This window comes from Paramormyrops kingsleyae, chromosome 3 (genome assembly GCF_048594095.1).
Source record: "Paramormyrops kingsleyae isolate MSU_618 chromosome 3, PKINGS_0.4, whole genome shotgun sequence".
NCBI classification, from domain to species: Eukaryota; Metazoa; Chordata; class Actinopteri; order Osteoglossiformes; family Mormyridae; genus Paramormyrops; species Paramormyrops kingsleyae.
In genome coordinates, this window is record NC_132799.1 from 14,096,688 (window position 1) to 14,115,216 (window position 18,529).

Here is an 18,529-nt window from a genome sequence, read left to right on the forward strand (position 1 = left end):
CTGCACGTTCTCTTTCTAAATATACCCTATAGACCCTACAGTGGACTTCTGGAGATAAAATTAACTTTATTGATCCCTGGAGGAAATTCTGGATTCTGCATGGGTCCTTAACTCCAGATAACGAAAAAACAGCCTAAAGCCAACACTGGCTGCACAGGGTGCTTCCTCTGACATCACTTCCTCTCCAACAGGGCCTTGGTTCTATCTAAGAACCAATCTCACTTCTCTGGTGGCATCATCTAGTGAAGGCCAAACGGCAGAAGTCCACCTTGGGAAAAGACAAGGAGCTGTCATGGAACAGAGTTGAGCCACACACTGCAGCAAGAGCGTACAGGTTTGGATCGTGGGGGAAAGGAAACTGCTGAGGAACAGAAACAGATCAGCAAATGGCAGACGTAGCACTTTGAAAATCCATCGACATTAACCCTTGACCCTTTGGAGGACTGCAAGAAGGCACAGCGAATGACAGAGGAATGATTTTACGAATGGATATCTACAAATATCTTCCTGAAGTTACAATATTTACATCAGCTGAGAAGCAAACAATATATTAGAATCGATGGCTCTCAAGTTCAGCTGCCACTCTGCATTAATAAGGCATTAATCGTCCCCCCCCACCCCTTTCCCGAGTATCCCACTCACAGGATTATCAGGAGAGGATGTCAGGTAAAATCTGCTTTACGCTTCTTGTGGTCAATGAGCTGGCAGTTATTAGGAAGGAGCACAACATGCAGCTCGATGCTCGGATCACACTGTCACGTAGCGCTGTTTAACTGTGTAACAGCAGTGACATGTTATTGCTCACCTAAGTCACTCAGATTCAAAGCCCTTTTGGCTCTGAGAACATCAGCATTAAACTCTGAAACAACATCAACAAAATGGTTTATCATTAACACAAACATTCTGAGTACATTATTCAAATACCTGCAACTCAATTAATCAACTTTTCTCCTGATACTAAGGGAGAGAGATTATTTTATTTGCAAACCAGGGCGCTTTAAGAGTGTTTCATGGCCTGTAAATTAAATCTTTCTCTCTGCTGTTCCCCAGCCCTCCTCTGGCTTAATCACCCTCGCTCCTCCGATGGTCGTTAGTGCCGACGGAGACGCTGAGATAAAAGGACCTCCTGAACGGCCATCGAGAGGCTCAGCGGGAACCAGGGCTGATGGATAGTTCCCTGGGAGGATGTTGGCTTGCTGCATACTGTAGGTGGTAGATATCCTGCAGTCACGCACCATCCGCTTATCCTGGTCGGGGTCACTAGGGGCCTGGAATGTACCCCAGGCAGCATAGGGCACAAAGCTGGGGTCACCCTGGATGTGATGCCAGTCCTCTTTAGGGCACACAAACAGACATACACAGCCTAATCCCGACAATGGTTACTTAAGGTTAAGGCTGTCAATCAAAAGACAAGACTTTAGGAATTTTTAGTTTTTTGATTGCAGTCACAGATTTTTATAGAATTGAGATTCACCTTGTGGTGATTGAAAAAAAATGGTCCTCAACATCAAAATAATATGTTTTTATCACATTATGGGGACATTTGGTCCCCATAATTAATATTATATATAACCTACACACACATATACACACACAATCATATCATGGGCAATTTCAATTAAGCTGACTGCCCAAATGTCTTTGGACTGTTGGAGGAAAACGCTGCAACAAAGGGAAAACGTTAAGAACTCAACACACAGTCCTGGTGACAACAGTGCTACCCACCAAGTCACCTCCAGTCACACCTGCTTTCCACAAAGCCTGAGAGCAGAGCACTAGGCAACCAAGGATAACTCCCCCTCAATTCGGCAAAGAGCAAGCAGACCTTGCAGATACAGAGCATCCTACTCTCTTCATCTTACTCAAAAACACAGTGAAGTTCCGGGTCTTACATCCAACCTCTCCAACCACCTCAATGAATGATTCACAACTTGAAATCCAGTTCTGCAAACCAGACAGTATGGCCGGACTGCGTCATCATGCTTGTGGCTACAGAGAAGCGGCATCTACGACTGTCCTACTAGTAAGGCCTGGATTCATTCCCACGTTTGTAACGTGATAATATACTGCTCATATTAAAAATAACAGGAGAAAACAATAATCAGATAGTCGTTTACCCCTGTATGTTTACTGTGAAAGGCTACAGCTGAGGCAGAAACACTTGCTGCGCTCCAAACCTGGGAAGAGTCAATCGTCGTGGAACCATGTGCCTCTGCTGGTGTTTACTTGGAACCGTCGCGACAAATTATTGCCTTGTTTCAGTACATAAATATGAGAACATAAAAGGGAATAAAATGAAATGATGCAAAACAAAATTTTGAAAAGGGTTGTTTTTAATGTGCACCTGGTGTTCTGGTCTAATTTCCAACCAAGTACCCTAACTGATTATCCAAAGCAGGGGCAAAAGGAGCAAGAAACCCTGGGCACAAGGTGGGGGACACCCTGGTAGGGATGCCATGCTAGTGTAGGCACATGCACACAATGTAGAAACAAGATTTCCATTCTTAAAAATAAATAAATAAATGCATTCATTGGAAGAGTCCAATGGAAACAGCTACTATATTATTTGTTTCAACACATGGTTAGAAATGTCAACATGCAAGGCTTTGATGCGACTTTGCATTTGACTACAAAAAGGGAAAAACAAATAACCGCTTGCATGGCTTGTCATATTTATATTGAGCTAGTTATAAATAGAAAAGCATTTGAGTTTGCATTCGAGATAAGGAAAATAAAGTGGCCAGATTAACAATAAAACACTCAGATTTTATCAAAATAGTAAAGCACCCTTTTTGGTAATAAAACTATTAGCAGGGAAAGGGGTTAATCAGCCTTGTTCAGGACTTAGGAAGAACTAGAAGGACCAGAAAACCTAAGTGAAAGTTAGCACTGTTAATACAGGACAAGCAGCTAAAATTGTATAGGTAGTGCACTAGTGAGGCAGGGATGCTAACTGGAAGATTGTGGAGTCCAAATATCCCATCAAACACAGAATGCTCCACATACTGTGCAGAAGGCAGAACAGCCATTCAGAAACTGGAGGCTACAGACTCACAACAACTTGGTACGGGATAAGCAATTATGAAAGATGGCTGGATGGATGGACAGAACTGTTACGGAATGTCTAGATGCTCAAGGCATTGGAGACATTTTGCTGTTGCGACAATGAACAGCAAAGGGCAGTGGTGGCTTGATGGTTAGGGTAGCGCACTTGTAATTGAAAGATTGCAGGTTCGAATCCCCCACCTGCAAGTCACCACTGAGGTACCCTGAGCAAGGTACCGTCCCCAAGCACTGCTCCCCGGGCACTGAATTAGCTGCCCCCTGCTATGTCACGAAAGTCACATATGGGTCAAATGCAGAGGTCACATTTTGTTGTTGCGCACTGTGTGCTGTGGTGTGTTGGCAATGACCACTGATCACAATTCTAAATTCTTCTAAATTCTAAATGAACCAAAGCATCTATATGCTTCATGAGAAACATCCAGTTGTATGATTACCCAACACTGAAAGCTGGAGAAATTAATCTGGGATAAACCCTATAATGGGTGTGCCAAGTACCTGAAATATTCCATTTATTAGTAAGCCAGTTAAATGTTGGTCATCAGGAAAAGTGATGGATAGATTAATAATAAATAAATACCATACTAAGCTAATTTCCATGCAGCAATAAAAATCAGGTTAAATTTAACCATTCAAAGACCTTGCTTTTAAACTTTCTCACAACACCATTCCTTACATAAAATGGTAAATCTAGAGCTAACAAGGACCTACAAGAATAAAATTTGTGTTGGGGGGAGCGGGGGGGGGGGGGGGGGGGGTCACAAAATCGGCTTTAAAGTTGAGTTTAAAGTTTGGAAGTATCGACAGAAACAGAGAATATGGAAATTATGCGGATTCTACATCCTCTAGAAAAACATTAATTTACCACGAAAGGAAAATCTGACAACTTTAACTGGTTGTCAGAGGACCACAAATCACTTAAAATATCCACTTCAGAAACAACAGCAATCTATCAAACACAGCCATAAGCAGCTATTCATTAGAATAGAAAAATCAAAGGTTAGTTCAACCAAATACAGTATTACAATCAAGTCCATAAAGGTCACATCTATCATTAATAAAACGCTCCACTGTAAAGTTAAATGTGAGGGTCTACAGCCTCAAAGACAACATTATCACTGACAAATAATCAACATTACTTCACTGGTCTTCATCCACCACATAGACTTAATAGACAGGGACTAATGAGGTTAATTAATCTCTAATGTGTTTTACTGGTGGTCATGTGGTAACATAGAAAGCCAACACATTAATCAAAGGAAAGGCCAAGGGCAGGTGTAAAGTCAGCAAAATCAAGGAAACAGCACTCAAGAACCTTCAGAAACTGTATGAGGCAGGGTGAACAGAACCCACTGGGAATTATGATATCATTACACTTTTCTGCCATAATTATAAGCATGAATCCCCTAAACTGTACCAGTCAAAGCTGAAGAGAAGCATGGCATACAGCCATGGGCAGAAAGTAAAAAAAAAAAACAAAACATCAATTACAATCAGAGATGTCACAGATTCCCATTTCCAGAAGCACAACCCTGGTATTTACTCTACATATTCTCCTTCAGCCCATTAATGTATTAGCATAAAACACTATCATCTCACAAGAGGGTTAAACAGCTCCTGGGGTATTACAGCTCCATGAATGGGGTTTCAGTGAATGACAAACTAGTCTCTCATGCCTGTCATGTAATGTGGACATGTGCTTTGAAAACTCCACTTGCAAACACTTGCCCAAGTGACAGAATACAACTGCTGAGCTCCAGGCCAACGTGGAAAACAGACAAGGTGGATCCCTACTATTCAAAGGTCTATAAACAGCTGCAAGAACCGGCTCCCTGAGAGCTCTGGGCAGATTTAAGGGACATTTTACATGTCGACACAGCTATACTGTTGGGTGCACTTTTCTCCATCTGCATAGGACTGGTGCTTTAAGCATATTGTCTTAAGTGCCTTCATTTGCTCAAGATATGGAAGACGGTCAGCACCCTACCGTAATGATTTTACAGTTAGAGGTTCACACAGGTACAACCCCAACTTCAGCCCCATGGCTGTTCCAATTATCTCAAGTGATGGCACCCCAAATTAAACAACAAGAACAGGGAGTGCTCAAAAACAACTGAAGGCAAGAATAAACTATTTAAACTATTTAAAATGAGCTTAAACCCAAAGCGCCAAACAATCTGATGGATTCAATCTACAGCTTTCTTACTCGTTTTACATCGTTGACACAATGGCCCCAAAGACAGACGATACGTGGCCGGTGGTCTCATTGGACAGACGATCTTCTAAAGCACCACACAGATCAGGCGATGAGAGGCTCTAGGGGCTCCACCTGAGCACGGCACCCCAGCAGCAGCTGGCGTTTGGGGGGAGCTGCAACCGGTTGAGCCCCATAACGGACCGCGAGCTGCATGTACACCGAAGCCTCGCCACATGCCATCTTCAGTTATGGTAGTGCTGGGGTTCATTGCCAAAACATTATATTCCATCGTTCCCATCTGGAACCTTATTATAAATTCCCACCAAGCCCCAGTCTGCCATCTCACCCATCACTTAGAATCAATCTGCTTCCCACAGGCTGTCATCCCGCAGTATGGACCACATTCAATTACAGGCAAGGTACTAAAAAACCCTTACAGCCTATAAACACCATTCATTTTGATTTTTCATTCCCTAATACACCCTCTCTGACCAAAAAATAAAATATCTGGAATTTACTAAAGGGTCTAAGAGTTACAGAAGGTCCCAAAACATAAAGGGGATGCAGTTACTGCTCTGGTGTAATGGCACAACACTGCAACCAATTATGAATTGTAAACTGTGTTAACTGGAGTCATGACTGGATGCCTGAGGCAGAGAGTAAACACAGAGTTCCTTTCAGGCTACAGAAATTGTGCAGGAAAACCTTGAACAGACCCACTAAAAAGGGGAGACACGCTGAATCTACTGCATTGAAAATGTAGAAATTAAGTGAGATCTATGCGTCTTCTGGATCGCTCGACCGTGGGTCGTTAATCGCTGAAACGCGTGTCTGCTTGTGTGAGGTTTGCACACACGCGTGCACAGTGGAGTTACTGCCGCACTGTCACACACACACACGCGCGCACACATTGCAGAGGCAGAGCGCCACTCGGGAGCCCGGCAAGCTGGAAGGGAGGGGGGCGTTACGGCCAACTTGGTCGTATAAGCTTCCCAAAAAAGAAAAAAAAAATCAACGGGGATAAACATTACAGCCACTGCACTCATTGTGCATCGATATTGCGTTAATCGGACAGATGCAGCCGATTAACCTCCGCCTGCCGCCCTTTAACACGTCCGATTTGCCATAAACTACAGGAAGTGCTTAATGGTTTCTATTTAACCGCTCTACGTTAAAGTTGCCAGGGCACTGTTGCATTCAAGGTGAAGATTAAGATTTTTTTTTTAAAAAATCCGTGACACACATGCCGTGAATGCCATCTGCAACATGCAACGGTGCTGGACAGCTTTGAGACTGAAAGCCCAGAATGGCTCTATACGGAGACGGGACAGCGGCTGCCGGGCCGCGCTGTGTTTTACGCGGATTTCCCAACGCTGCAATGCGAGCCTGCGTGTGACTGCGGACGCCGTGACTTTACTGATTAAATGCAAGTACTAGAGTGCAGTGCAAAGCGACAGGGCGCCCAGATTTACAATGGCAACTTCCAGCCTCCTGTGAAACTCGGCTAAAAGCGAAGCGGCTGTATATCGACAAGTCACCCGCTGGCAAACGTATCATCCTCCTCCAGTACCCACTAACCTAACGCCCCTCGTATCCTTCGTCCCCTCCCTTTTCTGTACACTGCCTCCTTCCCTTCCTGTCCTTCTTAGCGCTCCAGTTCGGAGACTCACCGGTGCTATGTGGGAGCTCTGTCGATGTGGAGAGACACCCAGTGCGGGGAAGCCGGCTGCCGCCGCTCCGCCGCTACGGGACAACACAAGGACCGTTCTGCACACTTTCGCGGCCATCTCTGGAGTGAAACCTTGCCCGAGAAGACGAATGCTGCGGGCGAGCCGAGTGAGTGAGAGAGAGGGAGGGAGAGAGAGGTGGAGGGGGAGGAGAGGAGGCGGGCTGCTGGGCTGGGCTCGGCTCTTGTTCCGTCCACAAACGAAGCCCGGCCAATGGTTTCGGGACAGAGGTGAGCTTTTGCCAGTTCGGTACCACTAGCCCGTCTTGATGAAATGGTCCGGTAAAAACCACTTGACGACTTCCGGTAACGCTCTATACTGTTTTAGTATTCAGCGTGGATTTCTACAACACGCTTAGCTACTTATTGAAAGTAAAACACATATAGTAGTACTTTACACGACCATAGAAGAAATTCAAGGAAGCTTAGAAAGACGTTTTCTGATTGGATGCGCAGTTACATACTAGGCGTTTCTCTGTACTTACCGTCCAATTAGGAGAGCTGTGACATATTCAGTCGTTCATTAAATACAGTTCAGAAGAACGCCAATCAGAACAGCCAAGGTAAACTCTTACGCACGTCGGACGCCCTTTCAAAAATGCAGGAAGCTCGGCGAGGAGACACGCCTTTGGGGCATACCATACGGACCACACCCGCATGGCGAGTGTGAAACACCAGAGTGACAATGAAAACGCACGGAAAAACCTAGTGGGTTGGTTCAGTTAGTAGTGTTGTCCTCCAGCTGTGAATACTGAGTTCACCTCCACAGTCCACCAGCATGAGGTTCAGATGATATTCAAACTGAGAAATTGTGTTTTGTTTGTAACTCTGGGAGGCAGCTTGGCCAAAAATCGTAAAGAGGTCATCACAGGCACAGATGCAGAGTGGTTTCTGGTTATGAATAATGTTAGAAAGTGTAGAGCATCTGTTTTACTGGTTGTTTTTGCTGTCCCTGCAGTTTCTATTTATATCTATTTAATGATGAACTGAAATGTTAAGTAAAATGCAGAAGTGAAATACATCAGATGTGAGTGAATACAAGTGTGTGAGGAACCTGCTTCAGGTTCCTGTTCATTCAACACCCTTTGCTCTTTCCCCCAGGCTTCCCGTATTACAGCAACGTTAAATGGAGGATTCGTCTTCATTTCATATGAAAACTGGGTCAGCAGATGGATTTAATTCACTTCCTTGACTTAGGTGATACCTGCACTTCTCAAATATCAAAATTTGTGCCTTGGATGGGGTCAAACTCAAAATATGTTATTTGTCCACAGTCTTTATTTGTACATTTCAGCAGGACAGTAAAGTATTTCCTGAACCCTGGGCACAAATACCTGTTATCTTTAGATAATAGGCTGTATGATAAGCATCTTTGGGTTTTGAAAGACGCCATATAAGTCTAGCATTTTATTATAATTATTATTATTATTTATGAAAAGCAATTGATAAACAGAGAATTTCAAACAAAAGCTTGTATGCCTTTGACTCCATGGACCCACTTTAAAAGTGTTTGGTGTTGATGGTCAGTGGTACTCCGTTGCTTTTAACCCTTGTTTGAATTGTCTTGAGCATTCGATCTAAACATGGCTGGGTCCCTGGCGTGGCTGATGTTTGTTGTTACTGATAAGACTGTGTGGGGTCCCATGGCACCTTAAGATATGAGAGTTTTGCTGTCACCAAGGAGACAGCCTTCTGCACACAAATACACAGATGCTGCCGTGTGCTGTTCGCACCTTGAAAACGCACGGCAGTGATATGTAAGTGGTACAGGGATGTATAAGTGGTGTCATGTCTATAATCTGGGTGGCATGTTCTTAGCAAATTTAGACTAAAACACTAAAACTGTGTATACTGTGCACTTTTACGCAGCCTTTTTCATGTTCTGCATTCAGTGTATTTTTGAAACACTGCAGTGTCCCTTTTGGACAACTGCATATGGAATGCTCTAATATCATTCGATATTTAGCTAAGTGATTGGTAGTTTAGCTGAATTTCCCAAAATACAACTCTGCTCTATAGAAACATGACACACACATTTTTGTCACAAGTTCATTTAACGGTCTCAGTCATTAAAACTGATATGATTCAATCTCTCCAGCAAAATAATCTGCCTAGCAATATATGTACATTTCACTTCATACTCATAGATAAAAAACACATATTGTTTGTATAAACAAAACGCCTGAATATCTCAATTTCTGTAAATCAGGACAGGGATGCAAATTGCTTGACTTTTCCTGGGTAGGAAACTAATCAGTTCATTTGTACAGGGTGGAGTCCTGATTTTACAATTGTGTCATTGCACCCAGGTAACAAAACCACTATCTCTAAAAGGCCAGAGTCCACTGCTTTCACACCTGTTACCTTCTCTCGACTGTGCCAGTTGAACTCTATCTAGATGCACCCACTTCCTATGCAGAGCTCATACTTTTCACTCAGTTCTTGCATGATATGTGTGTCCTGTCTCTGTGGAAGAACGCTGGATGTCAACCAAGTCCACAAAATAAGAAAATCACTGATTATAACTCAAACATTTTCCATTGATATACATGTTTTTCCTGTGCCTGTAACTCATTGTTGAACAAGTAATTACGCGGAATTTTCTCAGTACGTCTGAAATTAGTATTTTTCAGTTCATAATAGATATTTTGCACAACCCTATGTATATATGATCACAGAACCTTAAACCTCTTTGTGTGCGCAAATTTAGATCACATTCAATTGTTTATTGAGTGTACTGAAGTAATTAACGTATATAAAGCACCATGTAAAACGGCATTTGCCAAGTCAGATTTTTCATGTTTGCATATATACTTGACACTTTACGTTATCAGAACTTTAGGCAAAACCGAAGAGCTAAAAAGGAACTTGAAAAAGTAAATTATGCAAAAATGTTACATGTCCTTTCTTTAGTGAACAGAGTTATGCAACACCTAATACACCCAAGTGAAAGAGTATTCAAGCCCAGACACTTAGGAACTAGCTCCATCGCAATTACTGGCTAGCCGCAGTGAGTGAAACTGTTTCCTATAGCTGTAGATCAGTGCCACAAAGAACCATGGGCTAATGTCTCAGTCTCAATGGGACGTAGATAAACTGGTCCTGAAGAAAATCTAGATTCTTATTTCATATAACCACTTATCTAGTACAGGGTTGTGATGAGCTTGGAGCTTGTCCCAAACAGCACAGGGAACAATGCTGGAGACACCGCAGTGTCTCACACTATGGGTCATTTAGAGTCATCACTTCACCTAACTGCAGGTGTTTGCACTATAAGCACTGTTGTTCAGTTCTCTGTGACTTCCTGAACAATTTTATACCTTGTTTTCAGTAGAGGTGTCGGCAAGGTCACTGCTGACAGTGAAATTCACTGATACAGTATCTAAGCCTTTTCCATTTGGGGAGAGTGTGTCTCTCTTTCCTTGGAGCTCTAGACCTTAGAAATGTCCATTTTTTTTCTCCATACGGATTAACAGGGTCTCTTCCCATTGTGGTATTTAGGAAAAAAAAATGAGACCCCGGCATTTTTTTTTTTCATTTCTCAGTTTACGGGTATGCTTCAAACTGCAGCCTGGTTCTTCTCTGTTTCTTATTAATGAAGGGCTTCTTCCTTGCTTTATGGGACTTCAGTCCTGCTTCAAGGGGCCTGTTACAAACTTATCCTAGCAGTGCACTTCACACCACTTAATGTTTCCCATTCTTTTTGAAGGTCACTTGGAGTCATCCTCCAATTCACAAGGCACTGTTACATAAATTAACAGTCATTTTTGCCATTAGAAAGTCGCTTCCGCCCTCTACCTGGCTGGTTTTTCTTGTTCCCAGTGTCTCCTATATCACCGTGTTCTTGTCTACTGCTGTCTTAGAAGTTCTGAGCCCGGAAGCAACCTCCCATGTAGCCTTCTGCCAACAGAACCAGGATTTAACTAGGAATTAAAAATGCTGATTAATTTTGAACAATAATATAGAGTGCTCGCTTAATTTCTTCCAGAGCTGTGTTTTGTTTGTGAATGACTAAAATCAGGTTTGACTGTCAACCATAACAACTTTAGAAGACCTGAAAATTACATGACAATTCACAACTTCCAGAAACAGACATACCGTGCAGGGTTTCAGATAGCTTATCCCATGAAACATTTGTGACAAATTTCCAGTCCATCACAGGCCACGTACACAAGGTCTTTTATGGACACCAAGTCAAGTAAACCACACATTTTAGGAATGGGGGGGGGGGGGGTGTATCCGTAAGAAGCTAACACAAATTCTATACACATATCAGAGCAGGAATTAAGTCACCTCCCCCTTAAGGTATGAGACAATAATGTTAATCTGAGTTGATTTGAATACCATGGCAAACAAGAGAGACTATATTTTGGTGTCTCTTTTCCCCTAGACACGGGCTGGTCCTGGAGAGCTTCTGATGAATTTTACCTGAGAACAGGTGTGGCTCATCAGATGCCAGGTAGGATAGAAAACCTACTGGATAGTAACTCTCCAGGACCGGAGTTGGAGACCCCTGCCTTAGACTCTAAGACTAAACTTGGATAGTGGACTCATATTTAACATGAATAGAAAAAAATCCATCCATCCATCACCCAACAACTTATCTAGCTGCCTGAGGGAAAAATACACAAATGAGCAAAGCTGAATATTTACCACATTACTGAATCCTGATATAATGGCCCTTCATACAGTATGTGTAGTTTTCATGAAACTTGATGATCATATTAATGTAATGTTCAGCATGCGTTCCTCAGTAGGGAGCCCACAGAAGCGAATGGGCTCTGGAATGTCTCAGCAGTGAAAATGTGGGTCATTCTCAGCCAGATACACCTTACCCAATGCTCTTACTTGCCAGAGATGTAAGTCAAGTGAATCATTCAACACCAAACAACTGTAATCTAAGGGAAAGTCATTAACTCTGGCCATAGAAAGCCTCTTCACCAAGACAAGCCCAGCCAAATGTCTGCCGTATGAGGAAAACGATGTAAGCACCACCTTTCTCTCTGCCTCCTTCTGCAGACGTAGCTCAGTAAGCCCCACTTTTTCGATACACTGCATTGCTGCCTCAGGTCTCTCAATAGGGGTTACTAAAATTGCTATTAATCATCAGTACAGCACAAAATAGGTCTTAAATTAATTTTGATCTTAGGGGTATGTTATAGTTCACTGTTTACTGCTCCAGGCCCCCCCCTCCCTCACCCACCCCCATCCTAACCCAGGTGTAGCTGACTGCACTGTGTGGGTGATGCAATATAAATGCTAATGAGCAGACTGGGGTATTCCAAGGTCTTCTCTGTCTGCTTCTCCCATGAGCAAGTCTTATCACCTTATTTTTGCAGGTGAATATCAGCCTCTGACTGGAAGGTGACATCACACAGATGTTCACACCCAAAAAGGCCATTTGTGTCATTCAAGCTAAACCATGACTTTAATTAATCGACTAAATTCAGGGAAACGCTACCTTCAGCAGCTGAATAGGATAATTATCTCACATTTCACATCCTATGCTCCATACACATAGAATAAACATCCATAGTCAAATAAATTGACTCTAATGAAATGCACACTTGTGCACACACGCTAGAAAAATTAACTATCATCACTGTACTCCCCATAGCAAATCCCAGTGCATAGTCTATTATACTACTGTGAAAAATTCTTGTTTTTAAATCCCTGCTTAATTGACCTTCAGTCTAAAACATGCACGTGATGCACATGTGTGTGTGGTCATCCAGGCCTCATGCCTTCTCGAAATAGACCATCTCCAGTTACTGTGCTCTGTTTGACAGGCACCTGTTGCTGACTCATTGATGCTCCTCCTGCCTATCTCCCTTAAACCGAAAGCCAGGCTGATGTGAAGACCACATGTGGGTCTCAGCAGGAGCATAACAGCCTGTTAGTTACAGGACCCCAAGACACAAGGGGAGGCCGCAGTTTGTACAGATCAAAAAGCCAACTGTGTTTTTTCTTTTGTGAAAAATGTGCATAAACTGGAACCTGCGATGTTGTTACTGGGTGATCAGAGGAATTCAAGAAAAAAAACTGAATGAAATGGAAATATTCTGCATGGCAATTACGGATATCCTGTCCTCCGCTGTGAGCAGCCTACTTATCTGTGTGAGCAGTAAGAATACCACCCCCACTGATAACATGCAGCATTTGTATGCACACGCAAGCATACACACACACACACACACACACTCACACACACACAGGTTTGCAAATATATCTTCGTGGGGACTCTCCATTCATTTCTATGGGGAAAACTCTAATCACAACATGACGACCTTAACCCCTACCCAGCCCTAACCTTAACCATAAGTAACCAAACTAAATATGAGACTTTTGGGATTTTTACTTATTTGATTTCATTCACAGATCTTGGTGGGTCCCCACAATGTAATATAAACACACACACATATATACATGCACACGCAACACACTAACATTTATAACCTGTGAAAAATACCATTGACCCACAGTGACATTACATACAACGCATGCATATGGAGACTGATTGAGAAGGAAGCTTCACCACTATCTCTCCAAGGTCCATATCATGGAGAGAGCAGGCAGCTGGGCCACCAACAACTGTGGCATTCAGATGCCTGACAGCTCAGGGTCATGTCCTTTCACGCCCATCTACCAGCTGTCAGAGTTGGATTCTCTACCTGGGAATGAGACAGAGGAAGAGAATGAACATAAATTATATATTCTGTGGGGGCTTGACACCAGTATATGAAAACACCCCATCCTATGCACTTCCCTGGGACCTAATGGAGGAGACGTGGGCCATGTGTGTTGCTGCCCTGTTAGCACCTGGATAAAGGCACACACACTCAATAGGGCATGTAATGTTTGCACCAGCACAGACACATGTGCACACAAAAATTACATGATATCTCACACACAGTCGTGTAATCATATCTTTTTGGGGACCGCTCATTCATTTCTATGGGAATAATGCTAATGCTAACTATGACAGCCTTAAGCCCTACCCAGCCCTAACCATAACCATGGAAACTGGTCCCCATAAGGTAAAAAAAAAAATGGGTATTCATCACGTTGTGGGGACATTTGGTCCCCAGAAGGTAAGGTATACCTGGACACACACACACACACAGAAGCTCCAGCAAGCCCTGCAATTCTTATAGGACTGTTTCCTTGTTACCTACACACACTCTATCTAGCTTTGAAGGCTGCTAGTTCCCTTTTAAGGTGGATCAAGGGCAAGCCAGGCTTATGTAAGTTACAGCACAGAACCATGGTGGGGGTGGGGGTATCTGAGGGCTCAACTTGTCTTTCGTCACGTCTTTCAGACTGTCACAATGGAGCGTTCGTTGTTCGTAATATACTTCACTGAAACTCCAGTAGCTTTGGTGGTTGCTAGGCAAGTCACTAGGTTTAATAGATAGAGGGGTTTATTTTCCAGTGCACAACAACATGTAAATAAAATTGTCCATATAAATAAAACTGCTTTCACCTCAACTTGGCCGTTTAGCTGTATTCATTTACAGTTGAAATCTCTCACGCTAAAGACCCTTAAGCTAAAGAGTATAACATTTTTGGAGATATTAACAGTCAAGTGGTTGAACACGGCTGGGCAAATGATCAAGCCCTAAAGGTCTAAAATTAGTAGAGGGAACAGTCTGATGTAGGCACCTGGCTCCCTGGCTTGTCGCACATTACAGGAAGACATATACACTGTGTCAGCGAATACTGACAGCACTACTGAGAAGTCGTGTTGACCGATTCGGACTCCTGAATCTCAGAACACAGAATGTTTGCATTCTGGCATTTAAATCACAGTCTAGTAAACATTGCTCCAGAGTACAGGAGTGTCCATGCATTGGGGTTCCCTTCAGTGACTGTCTCAGTCTATGCAAGCTTTGGGTGGGAGTTTAGCAGGGAAGAGAGACCAACATAACTCAAATGCTGACGCTGTGACAGCGTTTTTGAGAGGTGCCACAGTATATTTGATGCCGCAGTGCTGGGATGTAGCAAGAATGTCGCTTCTCTTAAGCCACACACCCTGACTTGTGGTGAAAAGGCTTACAGCGGAAAAAGCATGGAATCTCAGCAATGCATGGGATATCAATATTCTTGCTTTTTGGGACCACGACCAATGCGGAATGGGTGTCACTACTAAGTACCAAACTGGAGGACAAGGAGGTAATATTTGGAACACACTAGACAGAGCTCAAGGAGCTCATCCTAAGAAGCACGGAGTATGAGGCAGGACACAACCTGGTGGGATGTCAGTCCATCTCAATCTGACAATTTAGAGACATCATTTCACCTAAAACAATGTGTTACGCATATTGGTGAAGTGGGTTGTAGGAAAAAAAATCTAACAACAAAAAAATCTTCATGCATCTAACAGGAACTTGAACCCAGAATTCCAGAGGGATGAGGACATGATGCTACCTATGGAACCACACTTCTTTAGACAGCATAAATTTACATGTAAATTAATTGAAAAGTACATTTTTTTAATTTACATGTAAATTAATTGAAAAGTACATTTTTTTAATTTACATGTAAATTAATTGAAATGTACATTTTTTAAAATAATTATTGCAGCCACGGAGTAGTAGCTCATAAGATAGTGCTATCGCCTCAGGTTTCTAAGACTGCAGATTCAGATCTGATCCTGGCATTGTCTTTGTGGAATTTGCATTTGCACACTCTGGTTCTCCCACATTCTAAAGGTGAATCTGAGACCCAATTGTTCCTTGGGAGTGTATACTTGAAAATATGCCAGAGTATCCTGTCATGCATGCACACTACCTAACATAGTATGCCGCATTGGCCTGGTTCTGGATGTCTTTCACATTAATGACATCTGTGGTTATTACTGAGGGATTTCCCTAGTTAATTAGTAGTTATTTAATTATGTTCATTTAGTTAATTCATTTATAGCTTTCATATTTCTTATTTTTATATTTATTTCTGTCCTTGCTACTTGCTCATCATGTTCTTTGCCTATCTCATACAAGTTACTCTCACCAAGAGTCTTCTGTATGAAGACCATAGATGAGGGGCCTGCTGCCCTCAGGGGGGGCAGAGACAGACACAGACAGACACTGAACCGGCCGTGTGAAACATCTTTCTGTAACATCTTCATTCTGTCTTAATAAACTGCATAAGCTTAAGGAAACTGCCTCACCATTCAACTAAAAGAACCTGAGGTCTCACTGAAGAAATCTATCATTATGGATTCATTCGTTTCATCAATGACTACACACAAACTTTTGATTGTAATACACTGAAAATGCATTGAAGTGAGAAAGATAAAAGTTTAGAGAAAAATAACTGGGAAGCCAATCTTAGCACCATACACACTCTATTAACCTGAAGACAAACACTTAGGAGCTGAAGGACACTTGAGTTATTTATTGCCTTGTTAAGAGACTTTGGTCCCACGAAACAAATCATGACATGGCATACTACAGTCTTCATAAATTTTGTGCAAACACACACAGTCACACCAAACCAGTTTGGCACTATTAATGGGTTGCCTTAGCAACACTACAGATAGCAGTTTAGTAACTGCTTTACGGCAAAATTTTAGCTTTTAATCTCTGGTTGTCATATATGGTGTCATGTATTTAATGTATTTATGTTTTTATGTTTTTAATCTCTGGTTGTCTGTGTAATGGTGTCATATCAGAAAGATCTTTACAGCATTGCATTACACCGTCCTACCTAGTTAATTTCTGTGGCTTGTGTGAGAGCGTCAAAAACCACGATGACACCAGTTGAACAGCCATTGAAAAAGTAAATTATTCAGCCAATAAACACATAATAATCAAAGCGAACTGTGAGCAAGTTCCTGATTTAAGCAAGGATCGATTGCATCATTCCTGTTGGCTGAGACGGGACACGCTGGCTACATTCTTGGCAGTTCAAGACATGGAAAAAAATGCTTCATTTGATGTGAGAGCGGGACACAGTGTAATGTTCATGTTCTTGGTAGGGGAAGGGAATTCCTAGGCATGCTGCCTTATTTCACAGAGGAATTCCTAGGCATGCTGCCTTACTTCAGAGCGAATTCCCCCTGCATTCCTCCAAAATGTCAGGGACAAGGTGAAGTTAATTCTATAACATAAGTCGTCACTGAAGTCAGGGATTTACAGGAACCTTATGTAGCTTCTCTAGATGTGTAATCTGAGCTTTGGATAATCTTTCTTTGGCATTAGACAGAAACCTTATTTTAGCTTTCATATTAGCAGATGTATAACACAGATAATTTGTGACACTCCTATATATGGGACACAGTGTAATGTTCATGTTCTTGGTAGGGGAAGGGAATTCCTAGGCATGCTGCCTTATTTCACAGGGAATTCCTAGGCATGCTGCCTTATTTCACAGGGAATTCCTAGGCATGCTGCCTTACCTCAGAGCGAATTCCCCTTGCATTCCTCCAAAATGTCAGGGACAAGGTGAAGTTAATACTATAACATAAGTCGTCACTGAAGTCAGGGATTTACAGGAACCTAATGTAGTTTCTCTAGATGTGTAATCTGAGCTTTGGATAATCTTTCTTTGGCATTAGACAGAAACCTTATTTTAGCTTTCATATTAGCAGATGTATAACACAGATAATTTGTGACACTCCTATATATCAGTGCACTCATATCATGCATATACTATAATAATGCCATAGCCTTTTCTCTCAGTACTACCTAAACAAACAAAAATGATGGGTGTACATGGAGAGACATGAAAAAATGATTTCAAATGAACCAATAGGGATAGCATGGATGTCATATGAACCAATAGGGATAGCATGGATGTCATATGAACCAATAGGGATAGCTTGGATGTCATATGAACCAATAGGGATAGCTTGGATGTCAAATTAACCAATAGCTTGTATCTCCTTCCACATTACCTCAGAAAACAGCCCCATGGAAATGACATCTGGTATTTCAACAAATTCATGCCTGCAAACTGTAAATTGTGTGCTATTTTATTCTATTGTGTTGTGAAGCGTCTTTGAGTGTCTTGAAAAGCGCTTTATAAATAAAATGTATTATTTATTATTATTATTATCTTTGTTGAATGGTATGACACACCATCTTTCCAAGCCAGTTCTACAGTTCCATGGAGGCACCCTTACATTGTAACCCAGAACATATTCTATATGGACAAAAGTACTGGGACACACTTCTTAATCGTCAAATTCAGCTTTTTCACTCAGACCCATTACCACAGGTGTATAAAATCAAGCACCTAGCCATGCAGTCAGGTTTACAAACATTTGTGAAAAAATGGGTCGTTCTGAATAGCTCAGTCAATTCAAGCGTGTCAGTACTGTCAGTTTGTGAAATTTCTTCCCTGCTAGATATTATACGGTCAACTGTAAGTGGTATTATTGCAAAATGAAAACATTTAGGAATAACAGGAACTCAGCCACAAAGTGGCAGACCACGTAAAGTAACAGAGTGGAGTCACCAATTGCTGAGGTGCATAGTGTGTAAAAGTCACCAACGCTTTGTTGACTCAATAACTGTAGAGTTCCAAACTATATCTGTTAT

At 42.2% G+C, this 18,529-nt stretch overlaps 1 protein-coding gene and 1 long non-coding RNA gene across 3 annotated transcripts in view; one reads left to right on the top strand and one right to left on the bottom strand.

Moving 5' to 3' along the window:
* Positions 1–7,060, bottom strand: part of mcu (mitochondrial calcium uniporter) — a 53,684-nt gene extending 46,624 nt beyond the window's left edge. Inside the window, exon 1 of the mRNA XM_072709678.1 lies at positions 6,931–7,060. Coding sequence (XP_072565779.1) covers positions 6,931–7,047 — 117 coding nt within the window. The 5' untranslated portion in view covers positions 7,048–7,060. The remainder of the gene's footprint in view (positions 1–6,930) is intronic.
* LOC111849607 (uncharacterized) lies at positions 6,091–10,866 on the top strand. 2 transcript variants are annotated; one of them, XR_011989490.1, is made up of 3 exons: positions 6,091–6,686; positions 6,910–7,217; positions 8,088–10,866. It is a non-coding gene; the product is annotated as an uncharacterized lncRNA (long non-coding RNA). The 2 variants fall into 2 exon arrangements; XR_011989491.1 differs by having other exon boundaries at positions 6,092–6,462.
* Positions 10,867–18,529: the final 7,663 nt, after the last annotated feature.